At 43.2% G+C, this 23,389-nt stretch overlaps 1 protein-coding gene across 2 annotated transcripts in view; it reads left to right on the plus strand.

The window, feature by feature from the left end:
* Positions 1-22,509, plus strand: part of XYLB (xylulokinase) — a 97,363-nt gene extending 74,854 nt beyond the window's left edge. For both annotated transcript variants that reach the window (XM_035129159.3, XM_088653460.1), the window contains exons 16-19: positions 2,381-2,439; positions 3,112-3,199; positions 4,417-4,511; positions 21,911-22,509. In XM_035129159.3, the coding sequence (XP_034985050.3) occupies positions 2,381-2,439; positions 3,112-3,199; positions 4,417-4,511; positions 21,911-22,009 (341 nt within the window). In that variant the 3' untranslated portion in view covers positions 22,010-22,509. The remainder of the gene's footprint in view (positions 1-2,380; positions 2,440-3,111; positions 3,200-4,416; positions 4,512-21,910) is intronic.
* The last annotated feature ends 880 nt before the right edge of the window (positions 22,510-23,389 follow it).

Raw genomic sequence — 23,389 nt, forward strand, 5'->3', positions numbered from 1 at the left:
ATATTTGTCTGCTCTGGATCTATAGCTGATCAATTTCATTGGAAGACCGCTAAGGTCCGGTATTATGGAAAAGGGGGTAAGAGTTCTTTCCACACCGGGCATAATTTTATAAGGTTCTGTTAAGCATCCCTTTGATTTGGTGTAGTGGGGAACCCAACTAAAATCTTCCAGTGCTCCAGTCTTTCTTTGTTGGAAGCTGCCCAGAGTGGCTGGGGAAACCCGGCCAGATGGGCGGGGTATAAATAAATAAATTATTATTATTATTATTATTATTATTATTATTATTATTATTATTATTATTATTATTATTTGTAGGGAAAGTGCTCTGATTTCTTGATCATTTTTGTAGCCTTTTTCTGTAACTTTTCCAGCTTTGATTTCGTGCCAATGAAATAAGAATGAATTCTGAGGATTATGCCCCAGCATTCCTTGAAATATCTAAAAGAACTGTGGGTGCACTTTTTCTAAAAGAAGGCAATGGCAGCTGTTTCAGGTGCCTTGCTTTTAGTAAACCACTTTAGTTTGAGTAAGGGGTATATATTTTTTGTTAAATGTGTAATAAAATGTTGAACTAGCCTTGCCTTACTTAAGGAGAACCAGATCCACAACTGCGCATTTGTTTTCTTGCGGTGTAAACTTGCTGGTCCCTTGTTTGTGGCATATAAATAAGGCTAACCACAAGGCTTTTAGAATTTGTGTTGGGTGTGTGTTTGTGTTTTCTTCTTGTCTTTTCCTTCCAAGCCTAGTGGTCTTAGTAGTTATTTTTCACTGGTTTTCAGTGACATGTTTCTGAAAGTATTGGCAGGGCTCTGTCACTGTGCACAGGTATAATTGAAACTTGTTTTCTCCAAGGAATCACTCAGCTGTGTGGTTTATTTGTTTACTGACATTGACAGAGATCTTAATGGCTTTTTAAACCCAATTTGTGCATCGCTGAATAACCTCCAAAGAGGAAGATCTGATTAAATTTATCGGTGGAATGAAGTCTCCTCTATGCAGAGCTGTTGGCTGCATTGTGAAAGTCCGCACCCAAGCAAAGCATTCTGGGCTCAGAAACCCATGCAGGAAACTCCTTGTCCTACCAACCTGTTTTGTCTAATGAAGATGATGCAAAGTTTCAGGAAGATTCTTTTGTCTCGCCATGGGTTTCTATACATCCCTGAGTTCCTTGGAGGAAAGGCGGGGTATATATTTGCTTAATAAACCAGTTGTTCCCTTCTTCTTTGCTAATGATTCATGTCTGGACCAAATTTCATTAATATATTGCTAGGGTTTGCCAAAATTTAATTGATGTCTCATTTGTGGACATTGTAAAAGGATGTTTTCAGGAATTTTTATTGACTTTGCTGCTTACCTTCCAATTAAAATTTGCCTAATGAAAACTCAGACTGAGGCAGACATTTTAAAAATAGCTTCAGTATAAAGTTATTTCCATGGCTGCACAGTTTTCTTAACCGTTCTTTCCATGGTGAATGTTGCATTCACCCTGTAGCAGGAGTGATGAGGAGAGCCTGTTCTTCACCTCCAACTCCTGGTGGAATGCTCTGGCGCAAGATACCAGGGCCCCCCTGCGGGATCTGACATCTTTCCTCAGGGCCTGCAAAACGGAGCTGTTCCGCCAGCCTTTTGCAGGGTCCATTCTGACTCCCCCTCTCTCCTTATAAGAACTTGCGTGAAAGTGGCCCCCCAACTTTTCTCACAGGCTCATATAAGATCAGTATAAACAGTTAGGCCTGGTGAGCATTTAAGGTCCCTATCCCTAATTTGCAGGTTGCCGTCTGATTGGATTTCACTTTGATTCTGATTTGATTTTAGGATGTATTTTAATTGATTGCTTGATTTTATGGTAACATGTTATATATTTGATGTTAGCCGCTCTGAGCCCGGTTTTGGCCGGAGAGGGCAGCATATAAATAAAATCATCATCATCATCATCATCATCATCATCATCATCTTAGGATGCTTCCAGATGACCTTTTTACTGATACCTCCTCCTCCCAGTCTGCTCCCTGTTCTCGTTCTGACCACTCATTGCCCTCCCCCCACCAATCCCCTGGCTCTGAGGCATCTTCCCTTGGGAGTTCCCTTGGGGATTCCCCAGCTGGTGCTTCCCACCCCTCCTCTGTATCCAGCCAGTCCATGATATGTACAGAACAGGGCAGTGGACCCCCTCTTGTGAAGCAATACAATTCCTGTTTTGCAACATGCTATTGTGAATGGACAACTTTGTGCAAGCAAAGGACTGTGCGAATCAGCTTTCCATCACTTATCCCAGAACCCAAATCGGGCAATTTAGGCTAGCATAACCAAACACTCATCATAGTATAAATGGGGACACATTATACTTGCGTTAATTTGTTTTCTCCTTTTCGGTTTGCAGTGCCTACAACAAGAATCCTGGCTACTGGAGGGGCTTCCCACAATAAAGCAATTTTACAAGTAAGTTGGGCTTACTGCATTTGTAATACCAAACCTATTGAGCTATTGGGCTGGGAGGGGACTGATCTCAAGCAGAAGTTGGGGCCAAACAAATATTATTTTTTACAAGTCCAGACACAGATGCAATTGGAGGAATGATTGTTTTGACCCTTAGCCGGCAGTGTGAAACAGCAGAGAAACATCCGTTGTAGGTAGGCCTGTAGACCTAGGAATGTTCCCATTGAACGCTCTCACGGAAAGTCAGTATTGTTTAAATAGTGGTCTGAGCACAACCTGGAGATTAACCACCTGCATGTTAGAGATTCACGACTGTTTTTTACTATTAGAAATGAAACTTAGGGGGTCATTGGAAATGTGAGGAGCACTGAAGGTTGGCACATGCCCCAGGAAGGTTATTCAGGATGGGAAGCAGCCCCCAGGGCTGAAAAAGGTTCCATACCCCTGCTTTATTGAGGCAGCACTCAAAAAAGCCACAGAAATCTCCTTTGTCATGTGGCCTTCCAGATTCAGTGCCCGGGAACTTCAGTGACTAGTTATCCAAACCTGATTATCAGTACAAGGTCCCGTCTTGAAACAAACGCTTCTCTGTAAGTCTCGCCAATGGAAACAAAACTGCCTACTGTCTCTGTTTCCCACAGTCTGGTTGTAACAGATGCTTTTTATGCTTCTCAGGTCTTGTCTGATGTGTTCAGTGCTCCAGTTTACACTATTGACACTGCTAATTCAGCCTGTTTAGGATCTGCTTACAGAGCAATCCATGGTAAGTCAACCAAAGAGTCCTCTAAGCAGCATGAACAGGATTCAAAAACTTTGTTTGCAGCTGCTGCCTCCCGTCCTTGTCACAGGCCAATCCTCAGCTTAAATTTATGTCCTTACTTGCTCTTTTCACAAGGCTCCCTTGAGTCAAGTTATTTAACGTGCTGTGTAGGAATAGGAGAAGAGCTCTGTTGGATCAGACTGAAGTCCTGCCTAGTCTAGCAGAATCCGGGACCGGACGTTGCGTCGACGTAACTTCCGGTGTCGCTTTGCCCTTCTATGGGCACCAAAAATGGCTGCCGCCGGCTTCAAAAGTCGTTTGTATGCATGTCAGGAAGTGCGTCGACGCAACTTCTGGTGTCGCTCCGCCCATCTATGGGCACCAAAAATGGCCGCCGCCAACACCGGAAGTCACGTCTATGCACTTCCGGGCATGTGTAGATGTGACTTTTGAAGCCGGCGGCGGCCATTTTTGGTGCCCATAGAAGGGCAAATCGGAAAGAAAAAAATGGCCGCCGGCAGGAGAAAATAACGGAGAAAAACGGGAGACGAAGTGATACGGGGGACCACCGGTAAAAGGTAAGTAAAAACGGGGGTTTCCCAGGGAAAATTGGGTACTTGGCAGCTATGCACTCTTCCCCAGATCTGCTCCAGAAGATTGGTGGAACAATGGAAATCCGTGTGCTAACGGAATGAGGGACTTGGTGCTATGTCTATTAATCCTAAAGTCCCGAAAGACTCTTTGTGGGTGTGTTTGCTTTAACAGACTAGCACAGATATGTGTGGACAGACAAGCTAGCAAAAATATTGGTAAAGCTAATATTCCCCCCCTTGCCCCCATTCCACCCCTTTTTGTAGCTAACTCTTCTTTTTTTAAAAGTCATGCTTTGTCCTTGAATTTATTACTTCTCCATATTTTCCCATCTATTTGCTGCTTTATTGGCGTTCCTCAATGATTACTGATACTGTTGAACTTGCAACTCTGTGGCTAGCTTTGCCCTCCACGGGACAAATTGAATGACTGACGTAAACTCAATCTCCGAGACCCTGCTTGCCCAGGCCCAAGTGCATTGGAATGTAAGATCTTTACCCTTTATCCTTCACTTCTGAATGCTGACCTGACCAAGGAAGATCAATGCAATGTATTAATTTGCCAAGGAGTCCAGGCACATCCCTCATCTTGTTTCTGCTCATTGATCAGGTCTGTGATCCTCATTGCAGGACTCGTGGCAGAGACAAGCGTGTCCTTGACTGATGTTGTGAAATTAGCACCAGAGCCCAGATTAGTTGCTACTCCGACAGCTGGCATGGCCCAGGTGAGGTGGCTTCAGGCAATATTATTGGTTGGCTTCCCCCCCTCCCCCTTTTTTTGTTTCTTTCTGCTTTAAAAATAGATTGGCTGATAATTAAAATGTTTATAGAGGGGAGCGAACTTATTACGGGAAGAATAGCTTTTTTTTTGGGGTGTACTGCAAATCAGTATTATAGGGTGAATCTGGGCTAGTCTCCTTTGTTTAAGGAATATGTTTGGGGTTGAGTGTTTGCCTTGAAATCGCCAGAGTTCCCTGGGAAGGGGGAATGACCAGTTTTAAGTGTATTCTATGAATGGCAAGCTTCTGCCTTCAGGTAACTCTTTCTAGATAAAACTGAATGGAGATGAACATTACACATTACAAAGGATTTGGATGCATGTTGGACTCTGTGAATTCTGTAAAGCTCAAACCTAACCGTCTCCAGTGGTTGTGCATTTCAGAAGAAGGGAGGGTTGGTTGTACTGGGTAAGCTGTTTTTTCAACTACACTTGCCCACCGCTACTGATTTTCACTGAAGATGCTGCATAAACTTCTCGGGGATACTGGGTTCCTGTTATGGTAAAGCTTTTTGGCCACATATGTCTCTGTAGTTCCCTGTTGTGCATTGAACTACCTTGATGTTGAGATGCCCAACTTGCTGCATTGCATTAGTAAATCAGTGCCATGTTACCATCGGTGGAAGGCGTCTTAGATGGGATTAGCCATGAGTGTAGAGATGACAAGGGTTTGGAGCTGTTAATTAAGCCCTTGGGGGGCTATCCACCTCCTCCTGAGAGTTTTAACATGCACTGTAGCAGCAAGTATTAGCAACAACAACAAAAGTAATTATGGCAAGCACATTACAAGTCACTGGCAGAGAGTAGTTTGTTGCTGATGGGAACAAGCTATCCAACCCTAGCATGGCTGGACAAATTCCTATGCTTTGGAGCTACTCCCCTTGACCTGCCTTTCTGTGCAGTTTGGCGTAGGAAGGAAAGAGGAAAGGCACTGGAACTGACGTGATCTCTCTGTTTTCCAACACAGTCCAAACCCCTTGCAGTCAGATTGGTATTTCTGGTATCAAAGCGAGCATGTCCATTTTTGAGCAGCAACCAATGCCAGGCATTGACGACTTATGCCATGGAGAAGCGGGGATGGAGCAGTTGCCCTACGTACAGCATGGCCTTACCACCCCAGAGGCAGTTCTTAATTTAAGAAAGAAACTAAGCGTTGAAAACAAACCAACACGGGTTTGCTGCTGGCAGATTCACCCCTGCATAATGTATAGAGCAACTTACTCTATGTCCTAAGCTCATTGTGCTGAGCTCTTCCCTGCCAGAAGTAGCCAATAATGTGGAATTAGGGGGCAGATAAATGCATAGGACACAGGGTAATTTGTACTATACATTACAGAGAGGCGCAGAATTGCCGTTCTTGGTACAGACCCATGCTTTCTCATAGCATGTAGTTTTCTCCTTTCCCTGTTTTTTTTCTGTGGGTTTTGGGGGCCTTGATGTCCTCAGACCATATCTTACTAAAAATGCTCTCTCCCTGGCCCCCCAACACTTCCCTTCCCATTTTAGAAATCTATACAATTCTGCTTGTTGACAGTATGGGTTCCTGTGTGAGCTTCATGGCTGCAAAACCACAAAAGCCAGAGGGCCTGTCAGTAATATAGTGTGCTAGCATGAAAAGTGCAGGAGAAGTTCATAATCTGATGAGTCAGTTTGGTTCTGTTTTTAACAGGGCTGCTTCTCTCTGTCCATCTGATTTCATTCTGTCGAGTTTAGCAGCTTTCACTTAAGTGATGGTTCTTTTTATAAACTTCAAAGTCAACCTGAGGTTAAGCGCTGTCTTCCTGGGGAATTCTCTGCAAAGCAACCTGCCTAACCTCATGTGAAGTTGTCTTGGTCACAACCCTACGTTTTATTTCTTTTTTTTTGAGCGTATGAAATTTGTATCTTTGCCATGTGAAGAAATGCAAGCAACGGTTTTAAAAAAGTGCTTTCTGTTGTGCTTTATCTGGCTCCTGGTTTAAGTCTTGAACTCGGGTGAGGCATGGATTCCTGTTTTTTTTTTCCTTCAGCAGCACCAAGACCGCTTGTCAAAATAGAGGAGGACAAGCCATTCACATTGGGATGCCAGCACCTGAGAGCACAATCCTCTTTGTCCTGTGCATCAGAATCCCAAAGTGCCAGTCCTATAACATGGCCTGCTATCCAAGGTCTGCTGCACTCCTATAGTCTTAGCAACTAGAAAGAAGCCACTCTTCACTTCCAGGTTGCATGCCTGCATACAGCCTGCTTTACCTGCTCTAGGTACTCGGTGTCTGTCTAGTGGCTGTTGGCACACAGCAGTCTGGTGCCTCAATCACACATATAAGTCACCACCCGATACTACGGACATCAAATGATGAGCATCCATGTGTGGCAAGCTCTCTTCACACCAGGTTGTGTCACTATAAAGCCAACATATAGATGGGTGATGTCCTGAAGACATTGTGGATCCAGACGTGTGCATGCATCAAATGTAAATGTACCGGTATGAGTGTAATTGGTTTTGGAAGTCCGTACTTAACCTGAGCGTACTTAACCTGAAGTGAACTTTCCCATTGAAAGTAATGGAAAGTGGATTAATCCGTTCCAGACAGGTCCATGGAGTACTTAAACTGAAAATACTCAAACCGAGGCGTACTTAAACCAAGGTATGACTGTATTAGCGGTGGGAGGTTAAACTGAATGAACATCTGAGTGAAGATGCTGTCTCTACTTTGCTTCCAGTGGGATACACATCCAGGCATTCTGGATGCTCATCTAATTGGGGAAATCTTGGGGTTCAATACCCAATATATCCTGTGGGTTCTTCCTGGATGGCCAAAAAGATCCATACTCCAACTGTCCATTAAACAGGATGTTTATTTAGGCATTGCAAGGCCAAGGCAACACAACCTCCAATAGCATGCAGTTGAGGGGTGACACACCAAACAGGAAATAAAAAAGCACAGGGAAGCAAAGGGGCAATTATGTCCATATATGCAAGTACTTCCCTCTACTAGCTTCCACTGGTTTAATCACAAGGCACTGTCCTTAACAGTTTTAGCAAAACTCCTGTACGCATGTCCTTCCATCCTTCTTTCATGGTTCTTTTAAAAAGCATGACCTTCACATTCCAACCTTCACTTGCTCAGCCTTGCTCTCACACATTTCAATTTTCAATTTTATTATTTCTATAACAATCCAAACGCACATCCCACCAAAAACAAAGCAGCATGGGCAAACCAAGACATCACTTCACAAACATTTGGGTTACGTATGCAGCCCCTGCTCAGGGACCCAGGTGGCGCTGTGGGTTAAACCACTGAGCCTAGGGCTTGCTGATCAGAAGGTCGGCGGTTTGAATCCCTGTGACGGGGTGAGCTCCCGTTGCTCGGTTCCAGCTCCTGCCAACCTAGCAGTTCGAAAGCACGTAGATAAATAGGAACTGCTACAGCGGGAAGGTAAACGGCGTTTCCGTGTGCTGCTCTGGTTTGCCAGAAGCGGCTTTGTCATGCTGGCCACATGACCTGGAAGCTGTACGCTGGCTCCCTTGGCCAATAATGCGAGATGAGCGCGCAACCCCAGAGTCGGTCACGACTGGACCTAATGGTCAGGGGTCCCTTTACCTTTACCTTTATGCAGCCCTTGATCCACCAACTGAAGATACCCATGGAAGTTTGGTTCCACGTAAGGGGCTGGATCAGGGCATGGATGTGCGGAGGATGAAAGAGAAGAGCAAACAAAGACAGTTTTCCTCTCTTTGCCCTGACCCTCAATGAGATTTCAGTTACTTGCATTCACTGCAAAAAATAAATAAAGGCCTGTGAAGCAGCAAACAAAAGCAATAAAATCCACAAACCACCATAAAACAAAATAATAATCCATAAGAAATCAATACCAATCAGGCAGTGATTGTTTTAAAACAGCAACTCCACCTAGAGCAAAGGTTCTCTCAAGCTATTTGCCCAGTTCTGTGAGTGACCCCAGCAAGGGGACTGCCATAGGACTCAGCTATATAAGTAAAGAAAAAGTATTTTAAATGCGTTATAACACTGTGACACCAGATCATGCTGTAGAGTTCCCTTTTTCACCAACACGATTTCCCATTATGAGGTTTACAACCCATTTTCCTGAAACATTTTTTTGATGTGTCTAGATCCAGCCATTACAGTGGAACCTCGGTTCTCAAACAGATCCGTTGTCGTACATTTCAGATCCCTAATGCTGAAAACCCGGAAGGAAATGCTTCCGTTTTCGAATGTTTTTCAGAACCCAAACATGCAATGCGCCTTCCGCTGAGTGCAAGAAGCTCTTGCAACCAATGGAAAGCCGCGCCTTGGTTTTCGGATGTTTCGGAAGCTGAATGGATTTTGTTCGAGAACTGAGGTACCACTGTATTAATGTGACATTTCACCCAACAAATGGAACCACCCCACTTACTGTGAAGCCTAATTCAGCTGGTCATAAGCTCATTAGATGGAAGCCTTTCTCTCTCATGGCTCCTCCTCCTGGTTGAAAGTCCCTCAAGGAAGCAAAACCAACATTTGAAGGAAGCTTCAAATGAAGGTAAATTCACTCAACATGGTTGTTTGCCATATGGTCCTCTTTCCTTAAGTTAAACAAAGGGACAAAGGGGTGTCCCAAATGCACACTGAACAGCTCGGTGGATTGCTTCAGGGATGTATAATCTAGGGCAACCTTTTCCAAACCTAGTATCCCAGGTGGTTTAGACTACAATTCCCATCAGCCCCAACCAGCACAGGCTGATGGGAGTTGTAGTTCAAAACTTGCAGAGGAAACTAGGTTGGCCAAGGCTGTTCTAGGGGCTGAAGCACTGCCAATCACAGGAGTCAGCATTACAGCCCTCTGTTCCATTTGCAAGCACATGCATGTAATTTGGGTAGCTCACTGCACATGGTCTCAGCATCAGGCTATGATTTTCAGTATATAAGAGAGGTGTGCAGCAGGTTTAAGGCTTTGGAAGGTAATCACAAACATTTCGTATTAACAACTTCCATGCATATGCACAAACACAGCGAGAGGCCTTGAAGCAAGTGTCATGTGCCTTAACATTGTTAGGCCGTTTTGCAGGGCATGTGGCTTGTAAAAACACCAGCGCTGTGATTATCTTCCGAGATAATCGTACTCCATTCTTGTGCCTTTTGGCTTAATTAACCAACAAGCCAAGCATCTCCGGTTTTAATAGATTGCTAAACTAGTGCTGCATTTTAATGCCGTAATAATGGATTCTTACTGTCTGTTAGCATATACTTAGTGTTATAAAATCTTCCCAGTTATTTCAGTCATGCCTACTGCTTCGGATTAATCTTCCTTTTCTAAAAGAAATGTTTTCAAATCTTCTCTTCTACCTCTTCTTCTTTTTATTATCAAATGAGGGTTGGGGGAGAAGCCTCAATAGGTTTACTGAAACAAGACACAAAGAACTTGATGGGCTCAGCTGGTCATTCAAATCCACCCTGGATGGATAATGAGCAAAAATTAATTACCATTAGATGGCTCTTTTAACAGCCTATTCATTTGTCCACTGATTTGAAGACAGAATCAGTTGCTCCAGGCCAGCTTTCCAACACCGCAACATCATCATGATAAATGAGGGCATTTGCCAAGAGTCCAGACCGCAAAGACAGACACCTCCATGTTATTAGTTGAATCTCCTATTTGTTAAATTCTACATGGCTGGCTTTGTTCGATGTCTAGATTGCCCAATATGGCACCCATGGGAACCACAGCACCCTCAGCCAAAACCCTTGGCACCCACCAAGGCCCCTGCTCTCTCTCTCTCTTTTAGGTTGGTTGGGAGGGGGTTGCCTGTCTTTTGGCGGGGGGTATACGCTTTTTTGTGGGTTTTATTTGCTTTTAGAGGGTAGCTGTTTTGTTTGGGATGGTTGTCTGAGAATTGCTAGTCTGTGAAATGGGTACTTTGTGGTATGCAAAACAGTTTCTTATCTTTCTAAATATGTCCGCAAGCCCCCAAAGGCTGAGACCCTCTATTCCTACGCCAACAATGGGGGAGTGTTCCTCAACCTGGTTCCCAGTTTGTTTGGAGACACGATTCAAAGTGCTGGTTTAACCTACTAAGCTCTGAGTCAGCTTTCCCCCACCAGACATTGCTAGACTGCGACTCCCATTATCCCTGACCATTGGCCATGCTGCCTAAGGCTCATGGGAGTTGTTGTCCAACAATATCTGATGACCACCAGATTGAGGAATGCTGTTTCAAACTGTCTGGGAACCAGGTATTTACCACTTTCTCCTGTGTGAACATGTTCATCTTCTGCTATCATTTTCTAAGGTATTCCTTTGTTTGGCAATTAAACAGGTGAATATCAGAGAAGACGACTTTTTTGGGGGGCACCCTGATTTTTCACCACCCAAGAACTAGAAGCCAACTCCAAGGCTAATGTTGAGCGAATTGTAGCATAAACACTAAAGCGAAATCTGAGCAATGGGCCTCAAGCTTCAGTTACAAAACAAGAACTGCAGCATAAGCTAGTACTGTAATAAAATAAGTTTAATGGAAAAAGAACTCTCACTTCTCTCTCTCTCTCTCTACTCTCCCATGCCTTCTACCATATAATTTTAAATAGAATCTAGATGCTGTAAAAATAATCATAAAATGAAAACACATGCCCTTCTTACAATCTAAATTATTATTATTATTCATAGCATTCACATTTTTATCCTTCTCTTCAGCCTCTGATAGGGTACGAGTAGGAAGAAAGCAAGCTCATGCATTAATTCTTAGTTACAGAGATCTAGTAGTGAACAGCAGGGATGGAAAAATTTGGAGAGAAGCCAAAAGTTACTGGTATTTCAACAGAGACAATGGGAGACCCTGCAGACCATTCTGTCTCTCTGACACACACACAGAGCTCACTAGATGGACTGGAAACCAGAATCAACTCTAAAACTTCATACATGAGAGCACACTGGCACTACCCAAGAATTATTAATCCATTTCCTTTTTGAAAACCCAGAACATCACCAGCCCACACAACCCCACTTGCATTGTTTCCTATTCAGTGGCTCAGTGGAACATGACTTGCAAATCAGGAGGTACAAGAAGCAAGGTTTTCCATGCAATGAGGCATGTCGTCGCCTTCTCCAAGAAGGGAGACAGGGCAGCGTGCTTCAGTTTCATTGCACTCACTCCTATTATTAAAATGTAGGTGGAGGGCAACGCAACGGAGCATTCATAAAATTAGTCTTGATATCTACTCATGGGTGTAATTGTTTTCTCTTTCTCTTTTGCTTCAGGATTGTCTAATACCTGTGTTGTCATTTATTTGTTTTTGCTAGCGCTGGGGTTTTTAAAAAGCAGTCTGTGAGCTGGTTTGGTAAGTGAAAAGAGGCAAGGCAGCTTACACTGGGCGAACGGTACAATGCTAGCCTGCATTCCTTGGAGCAAGTTCAGTGCTGAAATAAACCTTGGGTGTACGGTACCTTGGGTTACGTATGCTTCAGGTTGAGTACTCCGCGGACCCATCCGGAACAGATTAATCCACTTTCCATTACTTTCAATGGGAAAGTTCGCTTCAGGTTAAGTACGCTTCAGTTTAAGTACTCCGCGGACCGTCTGGAACGGTTTAATCTACTTTCCATTACTTTCAATGGGAAAGTTCGCTTCAGGTTAAGTGCGCTTCAGGTTAAGTACAGACTTCCGGAACCAATTGTGTTTGTAAACCGAAGTACCACTGTATCTTGCTCCATGAAGTGATAGCTTACTTCCACATTATAGGGGGTGTGGGGGTAGGGATATTCGTTTGGTTTCCAGATCTTCCTAATTTGTCTTCCTGAACCATCCCCATGAATGGAAAGTGGAGAGAAACTGAACTTCACAGCTCTATCCATCCCTATTCCTCCTTCAGAGCCCAACAGCTTGATGGAGAAAGCTGTCTGCACCTTCTGTGCACTGAGGAGCCACAGTGGAGACTTGTAATGTATCTACCCCACTTGCTTCAGATGCAGTTAAGGACAGGTAGCAAGTGAAACTAATTTACCCACTGGTAGCTGCCGCGTATGCAGAAGTCTGCTGAGTGCATCGCTACACACAGCAAGATCAGGCTTCTCAGGGTGGCCTGTATAATTACTTTTTGTAAAATATCACTCCTTGTGATGCATTAGATTTTGCTGCTGTAACGACGAGGGAATTTATGTTCCTAAGGGTCCTTTTTAACGCATCGTTGAGTGTTCTTTATTTCCTTTGGACATCAATTACAAAAAATAAATCCATTTAATTGCCTAAGGCTATATACTCCAGAAATCTCTTAGAAGGAGATTTCCAAAATAAGGTCAATAGAATGCAGCTACCTGAAATGCGAAGGAATTAGACTTCACATTTTCAGCTGCTGTGGGTAGGTAAGGGTTCAGATTATTAACCTTTACTTTTATTGTCATGATTTTTTATTCGTGTATTTCTAGCCACACCCTTCATTGATTAACAACCCCCAAGGTGGATTGCATTTAAAATCCTCAAAAACACAAAAGTCCAGTTCATAACACAACAGAATCAGTTAAAATATAAAGATTAAGAGAAACATACCATTTAAGAATGCACACAGTCACATCACATTAAACTCTTGCAAAACCCCAGGCAAAGAGAAGTTAGCAACTGGTGCTGAAAAACAAAGTCAGGACCATTCATACTTCAGAAAGAAAGGCATTCCATACAAGAGATGCCAACAAACCGTGCTTGTCTTTTGTGGGCATGAAAGCTTATGCCATGATACATTTGTTAAGTCTTTAAAGGTACCATGAGATTTGGGTTTCCTGCAATTGATGTAACGACTTGGGATTAAACTGTCCAGACAACTTCTCTCGCCACACAGATACTGGTCAAGGCACAAGTGGGCTCTGTGGGTTGAACTTTGGCAACTAGGGTATGAAATCTCTTTGGTTGATTGATTGGTTAGATTAATAGGATTAAAAACATTTTGATTGATTGAAAGAGCAACTCCAATTAACCATTCAAGAGTCTCAAAAAGAAATAATTGGTATACAACATTGTATATAATTCACTTTATTATTATTTCATAAAATTTATGCATCGCTTGATTGTAAAACAACAACAACCTCAAAGCCGTTTACAAAGAAGATAAAACAGTAAGGTAAAGTATAATAAGTATAATTATTGTACTTACATGCAGGTCCCACTATCCAAACACTTGCTGTTTGGAAAATCACTTATCAAAACACAAGAGATTAGTACCCAAGCCTTGCTATGCACACTGCAGAGTCAGATATCCAAACCTGTGTGTAGTATTGTAAACAAATACGCAGTCTTAAACAAGCCTTACATCTTTGTGTTTTGCTGGTCCACGGCAGCCATTTTTCCAAAAGGGGGGGGAATAGAATCATAGAATTGTAGAGTTGGAAGGAACCCGAGGGTCATCTAGTCCAACCCCCTGTGGTGCAGGAATCTCAACTAAATCCTACATGAGAAATGGCCATCTAACCTCTACTTATAAACCTCTAAAAAAGGAGCATTTCCCCAATTTCTTCATCCAAGTCTTTTATAAAGATGTTGAACAACAACGGGCTGAGGACAGAACCCTGTGGCATCCCACCCCATGATGATGAGGAACCATTAGTGGAGAGCTTTATGTCCTACTTGTTTGCCTTTTGCAAGATTTCAGAGGGTTTTCCTGGATTTTGCCCTGTCAAAATTACATGGTCAGGAACGCATTAGAAATTTCCCCATAGAAATCATTGGAAATAATTGACTCATTATGCGGGCAATTTCCTGAGAACACATTGTGTTCCCTAGCAAGACCTGCAAGAATTCCTCCACATGCTGCAAACTGCAGGTGGCTGTCCGTATCAGGTACCCACAGAGTTAAAGTGGACCAGTGGCTGCAGCACCACGGAGAGCTCCAAGTGATTTGCTTCAACCGGGCCCATCCTTCCCAGGCTCCAGTGCCTTGGGCCTGAAGGCTGTGGCTCTTAAAGGTCCTGTTCACTGGTCTGAAGTGCTGGAGGAACTGGACATGGAGCAAAGGGTTAATTTCCTTCATGGGCACAAATCATCCCATGGATGAGATAAGTCACAGGTGCAAGGTCAGCCAAGCCAGTTGCTATGGTAACTGCCCAGTGCTGACTATATAAGTGATTAAGGCATGTCAGCTCAGTAGTCAGTCAGTGAATCTTGAGAAGGGAGTCGAAGTCTGTGTTACATCTTGAAGACGGAGCAACAGAGATACTCAGTGTTTGGATGTATCTGTATAGGGATGTGGGTGGCGCTATGGTCTAAATCACTGAGCCTATTGGGATTGCCGATCAGAAGGTCAGCGGTTCGAATCAGCGCGACTGGGTGAGCTCCTGTTGCTCTGTCCCAGCTCCTGCCCACCTAGCCCTTCGAAAGCATGCCAGTGCAAGTAGATAAACAGGTACCACTGTGGTGGGAAAGTAAACAGTGTTTCCATGCATTCTGGTTTCCGTCATGGTGTTCCGTTGCGCCAGAAGCGGTTTAGTCATGCTGGCCACATGACCTGGAAAGCTGTCTGTGGACAAGCGCCAGCTCCCTCAGCCTGAAGCGAGATGAGCCCCACACCCCATAGTCACCTTTGACTGGACTTAACCGTCCAGGGGTCCTTTACCTTTACCTTTACAAGCTGTATCACAGATCAACATCAGGAACTATTACTGAAACCTAATCTTCTAAGGCGGTAAGCTATTTTGGATCCTATGTGGTGACTAGAACTGGGGGCAACCTCTGCTGTGTGGGTATCTCATGTCAGATTCCCAACATGAAGATGAACACATCTTTGCCTTTCTGTGGCTTCCTGCCTTGTACACTGCTGGTGCCACTGGGCAGGTGAGTCAGTATTGAGGGCGCCATCTGTGAGGCCACCAGCCTTGGGAGCCTGGCTCAGTTCTTCACCTGATGCTACAGCAGCCCCAGACTTGACTGGCTCCTCCTCATCTGAGCTCAAGGCTGGAGCCATGACAATATCTGGCGCCATCTTGGAAGAGGCGTTCTTTATTCTCTCAACACGTGAGAGGGGATGCCTTTTCTCAGATGGTGCCCCTACAACAAGTGCAGATTTCATGTAGACACAAAGCACGTCATTTCTTTCATCCATATGCGCTGATATGCAGATTTAATTGATAAGGAGTCAATTGGTTAAAAACCCATGAAATTAATCAACCAAGATTTCTTCAGATCAGGCTGCAGCGATTCTGGCAACCCTAAGCAGCCTTGATTGTTTAATGGGAACAATTCCAGGAGGAGGAAAGCCAGCTTTCAAATTACACGGCCTCTTCTTCAGACAGTGTGTGCCTCATTTTAAGAGTCCAAGATGGGTTGCAAAAGTTTCTTTATTTTATATCCCATATTTACAGTAACAGAGAGGCCCAAGGAGGTGAATTTCACAGAAAATTAATAGAAACAAAGAAAGAGGGATCGGTTTAATTTTCCCTCCACGTTCACATGGGTATAAAACAACAGCCAAACATCAGTTATTCATGCTAATGGCTGGGAGACCCATTGCAGCAGATGCTTGAATTTTGCAAATTAGCAAGTTAAGCATTCAAGTCCAATAAAACAGTCAAAAGCACTGTAGCCTTAAATGTAGCCGTTCGTTTCTTTTGACACTTTTAATTTAGAGCAATGTGTTCACCACAATGCTCTGGAACACGCCTGTATATAAAGGTAGTGTGGTTTCTTCTCTCTCTCTCTTTTAATTTGTAAAAACAATAATACTGTAATATTATTCACACTGGGAAAGGAATACGGCGCTTGCTATCTCAGTAGCACAGCCGCTTTCAGCCAATACAGGGCCGTGCTATTAAATCTCAGTTGGCACAAAGCAAGCAGGCTTTATCAGGGTTGCAGATAATCAAAGTGAGAATTAGTGAGGCTTGACTATAGATATTTCAGTAAATAAAAGAGCTATTTTTGCCTGACATATTGATGCCCTAATACAGCCATAAGTGCTTGTTCAGTAGTTTGCTTGCTCCAACATATATATTCAAAGAAAACAAGATGCTGTGGGATGCTATGAGGATGCAGCAGTAATTCCTGGTGCAGGCCAGAGGTTTGCAACCCTTACCTTTTTTCTTTTTGCCAAGCATCCTCATCCTCTGAGGCTCAAGCTCCACAAGCTCCACACTTTTCTCTATCCTTGAGGACAGGAAATAAACCCACCACCTTGCTTGGGTGCGCATATTTAGTTACACCAAGATGCTCATTAGCGCTGTACAGAAACTAGACTGGATGGGTTCTTGCCATAATGGCTTTGAAACAAATAGACATGATAGGAAAGGAAAAAGGGATGAGGAAGGAAGAGGACAAGCAACGAATCTGTTGGTTGTCCTCTTCCCTCCTCATCCCTTATTCCTTTTCTATCATGTCTATTTGTTCCATAATTCACATAAAACTCACATGATAACCAGGTGGAGAAATGGGCACTGGTGGAGACAAGGCTAGGAGGGGGATGGACCAGTTGGCACTTGATCAAGAGTGGGGAACTTCAGGCCCAAGGACTGAATGCAGCCCTTGAAATTCTCCCCGGGCCACACCACTCGCTGGTCATCCTTTGCCGCCGCCTCCCCAGTGTTTTTCCCTGGCTGGAATGTGTCCTTTCCCCCTGTAATTTTTCTTGTTGTCCATTTAAATATAAGAACAGCATGTAACTACAGTAACTCGTCCAGTGGTACATTCTTATCAAGTTCCATATGCAGCACACAGCACACAAGCACTATATTTATTTATGCATTATCAGTTCAAGTAGCCTCTCCACAGAGATTCTTGTGTTAAGGGTGGAATAAAAGTACCTCCTGTCTCTATTTATAAAGGCAAAGAAAGGAAGCCAAGTCTCACCAAAAGTCTCTATCCTTGAACTGCCTTTAATTACCCTTCTGTGGTGAGATGGAGCCACATTCCAAATATTATTTAACCGAATTAAAATGGGGATTTCTAGATTGTTTCCAATACTGGACTATTGCTAATTGTTGATAACATGGAATGTGTCCTTGAGTTCTGATACTGCTCCTTGCTTGCCCCGAATGGAGAATAGAGATGGGTGCTGGCAACGCTTTTCTTCTAGAAAAAGAGGTGCCGTACGCACCATGAAGTTGTTACAGCAAGTGCCATACTTTTAACCGGTGCTATTCTTCTTGAAAAAATGTGCTGGTACTGCGTAGCCTTGAGTACCCCCAGGGGAAAAAAGCACTGATAACATCCCTCATATGGGGAGAAGACAAGAGCAAAGCAATAATATTCAGCAAAGCAGCTCTAATTTGTGAACCTCCAATGACTCTGATGTCAGCTCACCCTCAGTGAAGTCCTTTGGAGTCACTGTTCTCACTCTGATGGGCCCCCAGGCAGCAATGAGAATATAAACTAGGGTATTGTGCAAAGCTAAAATTGGTATTTGTTGCCCTGCTCACATTTGCCCCTGACTCCACCCTCTACTGCAGGCATCCCCAAACTTCGGCCCTCCAGATGTTTTGGACTACAACTCCCATCTTCCCCAACCACTGGACCTGTTAGCTAGGGATCATGGGAGTTGTAGGCCAAAACATCTGGAGGGCCGCAGTTTGGGGATGCCTGCTCTACTGGCATGCAACCCTTGGCAGGTTCCCCAGAAGGGAATACCATGCTAAAGAAAAAGGTTTCCTCGATCCCTGGTTCAGTTGATGGAGGAGCATCTCTTTCTTGCCTGCCCTCTAATGTAACTATGCAGAATGGCTATGGGCATCTCTCCTTTCCCCATAACTAGCAAAGCCCCCCACCCTGCCAGTGTGAAATTATGAGGATATACTTTATTTGCATAGTTTACGTAGGTCACAGGTTGCAGCTTTTCTTGCTGTTGAATTCAGGCTACCTGGGCAATGGGTTGTTAGTTTTTTTTATATAAAAAAACCACAGTGTGCCTCAAACTGGCCATAACAGTTTTACAAATTGCAGGACCAGGTGGGTGAGAAAGGAGCTCCAGGCCTAGGTGCTTAACAACCTCTTACTTTTGACATTTTGGACATACTTTTTCACCAAAGGTTTCCCAATTGCTTATGCTCAGCCCTGGTCATGTGGTTAGCTAGAAATCCTTTTGTGATTTTAAGATTTATCCCTGAAGTAAGTGGCTGATACATACTAGAATGATATTAAAGTGAAGCACTCCTTTCTGGCCACCACCACAATCTCCATAGAAACTGGCTGAGTATATCATTAAAATGTAGCTGTTAAAGAGCCATTTTATAGCCTTTTTAAATGCACGAAATACGTTACAATCCATCTCATCTGTCCCTACAAAAGCCCAGCCAGTTAGTCTCCATTTTATAGCAAAGAATCTGCAGCTGAGACATTACAGCTTGGTAGACGGAGGCTACCCAAGCAAACTTGTAGTTGAACTTGCAGTCAAACATGAGTCCTAGTTGGTGCATGAAGCGGTTAAGACAATAGAGCTTGATTCCTAGACTCAGCTGGGCCACACCCCCTCTTCTTTCATGAGAAAGCTATTAAAGCCTTCTCTTCCTGTTCCCTCCCTCTTCTCGCCATGTAATCACCCAGGATGGATGTGTTTGAACTTGCTGCAGGTTCAGACAACATGTTGGAAACTATATTGTGTATTTTGCACCCAGGAGTAATCTACCTGTGTTCTCCTTGCTGGTGTATGGGACAATGAATCAGACCTTTGGATTTAGTAAGTAAAGCATTTTAAACGTACTTAACAGGGTGTGGTCTATTCATTGCAAGAGGGGTAAATAGAAACAGAGGAACGCTGCTTGCAAGTGGACTAAATGGGGCAAAAGGCTTAACAGCCTGCATTCCTAATGCTTCACTGTGCTTCTTGACTTTGTTACTCTGCTGCTGGGGGCTCTCTCCTGCTGGAGAGACTGTTAAAGCCCACATTTTGAATCCAGACACCCAGCTGATTCTTTTATTATTCACCCCCAAACACATGGGCCACAGGGATCTTATATTTTTCCTCCTACAGAACTGAGATTACAAGGGAAGCCCAGTGCTTGGTCTGCTGGCTTATGCAGAAACCTTAGGCTGCTTCTGCTGTGAGTTTTCAGAGTTGGAACCTGCGGTTTCTCAAGGCAGCCTTTTCACACCTGAAGTTTTCTCTGCCTGCTTGGCAAAGGCCAGGCAGATTTTGCAGCCTTAGCTCTCATTTCAATAATAACGCTTGGAAGGCTCAGTAGGCTTTTCCCAAATAAGTTTAAATCAGTCTCTAGTTTCCTGTGTTTCTGCTGTGATGGCTGATGTTAGGTCCCTTTGCCCACAAAGTTGTCAGCTGGAGAAAAGGTTGCTAATCAGTTTTTTGGGAGATTGTGTTACCTTGGACTGTGATGCAAAAGTTTTTGCAGGTTGCAAAGTGTATCTTTTCTCCATGTTTTCCAGCCCTGAAATGGCAGGGGTTTAAGGTCAAGGAGTGGAGCTATGGATATGATATCATTGCAGATAGGCTTACACTCAGGTTGTGGTGATGTGCAAGGCAATTTCCTCAATCCTTGTCAATCTCAAGGCTACCTGTGTCAGTTCTCGCCCCCCTCAGAAACATGAGGGGTGAGATGTTTGATGAGGAATCTTAAAATGCTGTTTTAAATGTGCATTCTGCACTTCACCTCCTTTGTCATGTTCTGTTTTGAAATCTTTTAAGATACCATTTTTTTGTTCCCTGTTAATTACATTGCAAATATTTACTTTGTATTGACTTTCATCTGTAATGTTTGATTCTGGATTGTTTTGTTTGGTGTTTTAGCGTAGGCTGTAAACTGCTGCCAGTCCCCCCCCCCAAAAAAAATATACAGCGGTCTAGAAATTAAATGAATAATAATAATAAGTTCCAGGTTTGTTTCTGTGGAAAATGAGACACTTTTCTCCTCAGAACAGACAGCAAAATTAGGCAATCTGGGCAGATACAGAGCAGTCCTCTAGCTGAGGAGTTTTCCCCTCTTTTTCCAGAAAGTGCTGGAATTTGAGGATCAGATTGTTTAGAAAGCTGACTCTCCTCTCCAAGGTCTGAAAGGTCAGGGCAGCATTTCCAAGGGCAAGGACAAAAAAGTTTGTTGGCTCTTCCAGAGGGACACAGTCAAATAAATTAGTAGATACAAATTCCTTCAGGATTTTTTTCATGTGTTTGCAAAAGGTCCCCCCCCTACTCACCCAGAAGACCTTGTAATACTTATATGTGGAAGCACTGAAAAGGGCAGTTTGCTCTCCTAAATAGCTATACTTTAAAACAGATAAATAAAATAATCGCCTCATGAGTCCATGAGGAATTTTAAGGGTTCCCCTAGAAAAGGGGTCTGAGTTAGCCTGGTGGATGAAACTGAAAGACGGACTTGTCTTTTATTCAAGTTTCACGAGGCTTCAGCTGTAGCCTTTGAAAATGCACAATTCCTTCTCTTTTATAAAGGTTTTCAATTCATTGGCTTAAGGAACTCCTGGTATACACACCTTCAGTGGACCTTAGTTTTTCTGTACAATATGTGTAAGTTGACTAAGGCCTGCACGTAGTAGTAGACCAAACCTCAGGTGCTTTTCTCTGGGTTTTTTCTGTTTGGAACTTGGCAGTTCGATATTAAATGAAGTGTATGCTTTAAATACTAGATAAATGTTATTTATTCCTTTCTTTGACATATATTCCCTCTGGAGAGTTCTGAGCCTGTTTTTTTTTTAATGGAATCAAGGACAAGAAGATGCTTCTGTCTATATTGGCTTATTAAGAGGAGGAGAAGCCTCCAAGCCCTTCTAGTCGTCGGTTTACCTTCTTAAACAGCAGTTTAAGAACCTGTTGCCTGAAGCGGCCATCTTACTGGATTGTGTTACTACTTGTGATAACATTAGAGGGTTTTCAGACCTCGTTATGTGGGTTTCATTAATGTAAAGTGGTGCTTGGGACAAACACTTTGTTTATCCAAGGTAAACTATTTCCCACCCCATTTTTCACAGGCAGTAGTTTTTGACATACGCTAGATGTGAGAAGAGACCTGGTCCTGCAATATTAGCTACACTGGGTTTTGGAGTTTTAAAGATCTCTTATTTTATTTTCTTGGCGCTCAGATAAGGAGGCTGATCTCGGAGTCAGGTTACATATTTTTGTTAGAAGCTCATCAATTTCGCATTTGAGTTGCTTAAGAAAGTCTCATGTGGGTGTCCTCTGGACCTGGCCATTTGCTTGTATTAAATTTGCCAGGAAGGGCTAGAATTTAATTTCTCATTGCCACTGTTTACCTCAGTTTCACTACCGTTTACCACAGTGCCCAGATGTGTGAACGCACAGGTAACTCAAAGAATGGTAGGTGCACATAAACAGCCCTGGACTTTTGTACTAGATTGATTTCTTTGGTTATGAGGCTAAAAGACTAAAATATTTTTAATGGCCCCCTTTAAAATGTATTCTTTCTCTTTTATTTTAGGTTTACCAGCCTTTGCTTAAACGATATAAGGAACTCGAGCAGCAGGTACTGAATAGGCCAAAGGAGCATCATATGAGAGAACCAAAAAAATCAGTCTAAAACCTTCTTTAAACATGAAAAGCAAAAGCAAGCCTGCTGCTTCACCTTGAAATCCTGAAATCCGGGACTTTGAGAACACCTGCACTTTTTTCAAAGTTTGTAGCTTCGGACAAACATTTGGGCAGTGCTAAATGAAAGCAGATGGCTTACTCTACCAATTAGTTACCATGCTTTTACCCACAAAGAACCTGGAAATCTGATTTAATTTTTGTAAGAGATCACTGAGAATTTTGCATTCACACATCCTTTTCAAAGAATTCAATTCTGTGGGCAAAAGTAACCCTGTATTGTAGCTATACCCTCATTAACCAGCTTGGAGCTGGGTAGATGTTTCACAGGTTACGATGCTGGGTTGTAAAGTCCTGCAAGGCTTCATGTAGTCTTTCTATATTCCCTTTTTCAACACAAACAAATAAAAAAGGAGAAATGACTTAAATTCTTTAAAAATTTGAATTGCATGTGCAAAATAAATGCAAACAATAAATTTGATTTGCACCATTTGTTCCGTGTGCAATATTTGGTTATTTCTGATACAGAATTCATAGCAAGAACCAGAACATGAGTCTTGGGAGCTGGGACAAGGTTAGAGGCCCGCTCAGGAATGGAGAAGGGAAGCTCAGGAATGGAGAAGGGAAGCTTATTTCTGGAGAAAGAGGAAATTCTGGATTAAATGCCACTCCACCATTCCCTCTCTGGCATGTGTTTCCCAGGTGAGACGTCTCTGCTTCAAAGTAGTGTAGAGAGGTGAGGCATGAACTTGCCCCACAAAAACTTAAGAGCCAACTTTGCCCCTCTCCTAAAGACTGATGCTAAATGGCCTTTCTCTTTCCTTTCAAGGAGGAACGCCTTTAGCGTTGCTTGTTTCATTGGGCAGCTAATAAACTGCAATAGTTGCACAGCTTTTATGGTAGAGGTTTCTGCCTTCCTGCCATAAACTTATTTATGATGCTTCAGTGAGGAAGGATCCTTTAGACTTTTCTTATACTGCATTTTTTTTCAAATATGTGAAAAGTTATATCGTCTTATAATTTTGGAGTGGGATGAGGGGGGGGGGGTACTGCAAGGCAACATTTAACTCGGCCAAATGATTAGTTCATCTAACCCAGCACTAGGGATGGACAAACTTCCCCCTCTTTGACTTACATAGCATCTAGGTTTTCTCATCATTCTTTGTGAATACTTTAAAAAGGAAAATGAAAGTGAGGCGTTTGTGTGTGTGTGTGTGTGTGTGTGTGTGTGTGTGTGTTTTAATATTTAGAAATGATCACAAAACCCAGATGGGGCATCTTGCATCCCCTAAGAAACAAGCAAACAAACAAACCTTATGTGAAGAGGCAGGTATGGGTTATAAGGCACAGGACAGTTCCTGGTGTCCAATTC

Source organism: Zootoca vivipara, chromosome 11, assembly GCF_965207765.1.
Source record: "Zootoca vivipara chromosome 11, rZooViv2.hap1.1, whole genome shotgun sequence".
NCBI classification, from domain to species: domain Eukaryota; kingdom Metazoa; phylum Chordata; class Lepidosauria; order Squamata; family Lacertidae; genus Zootoca; species Zootoca vivipara.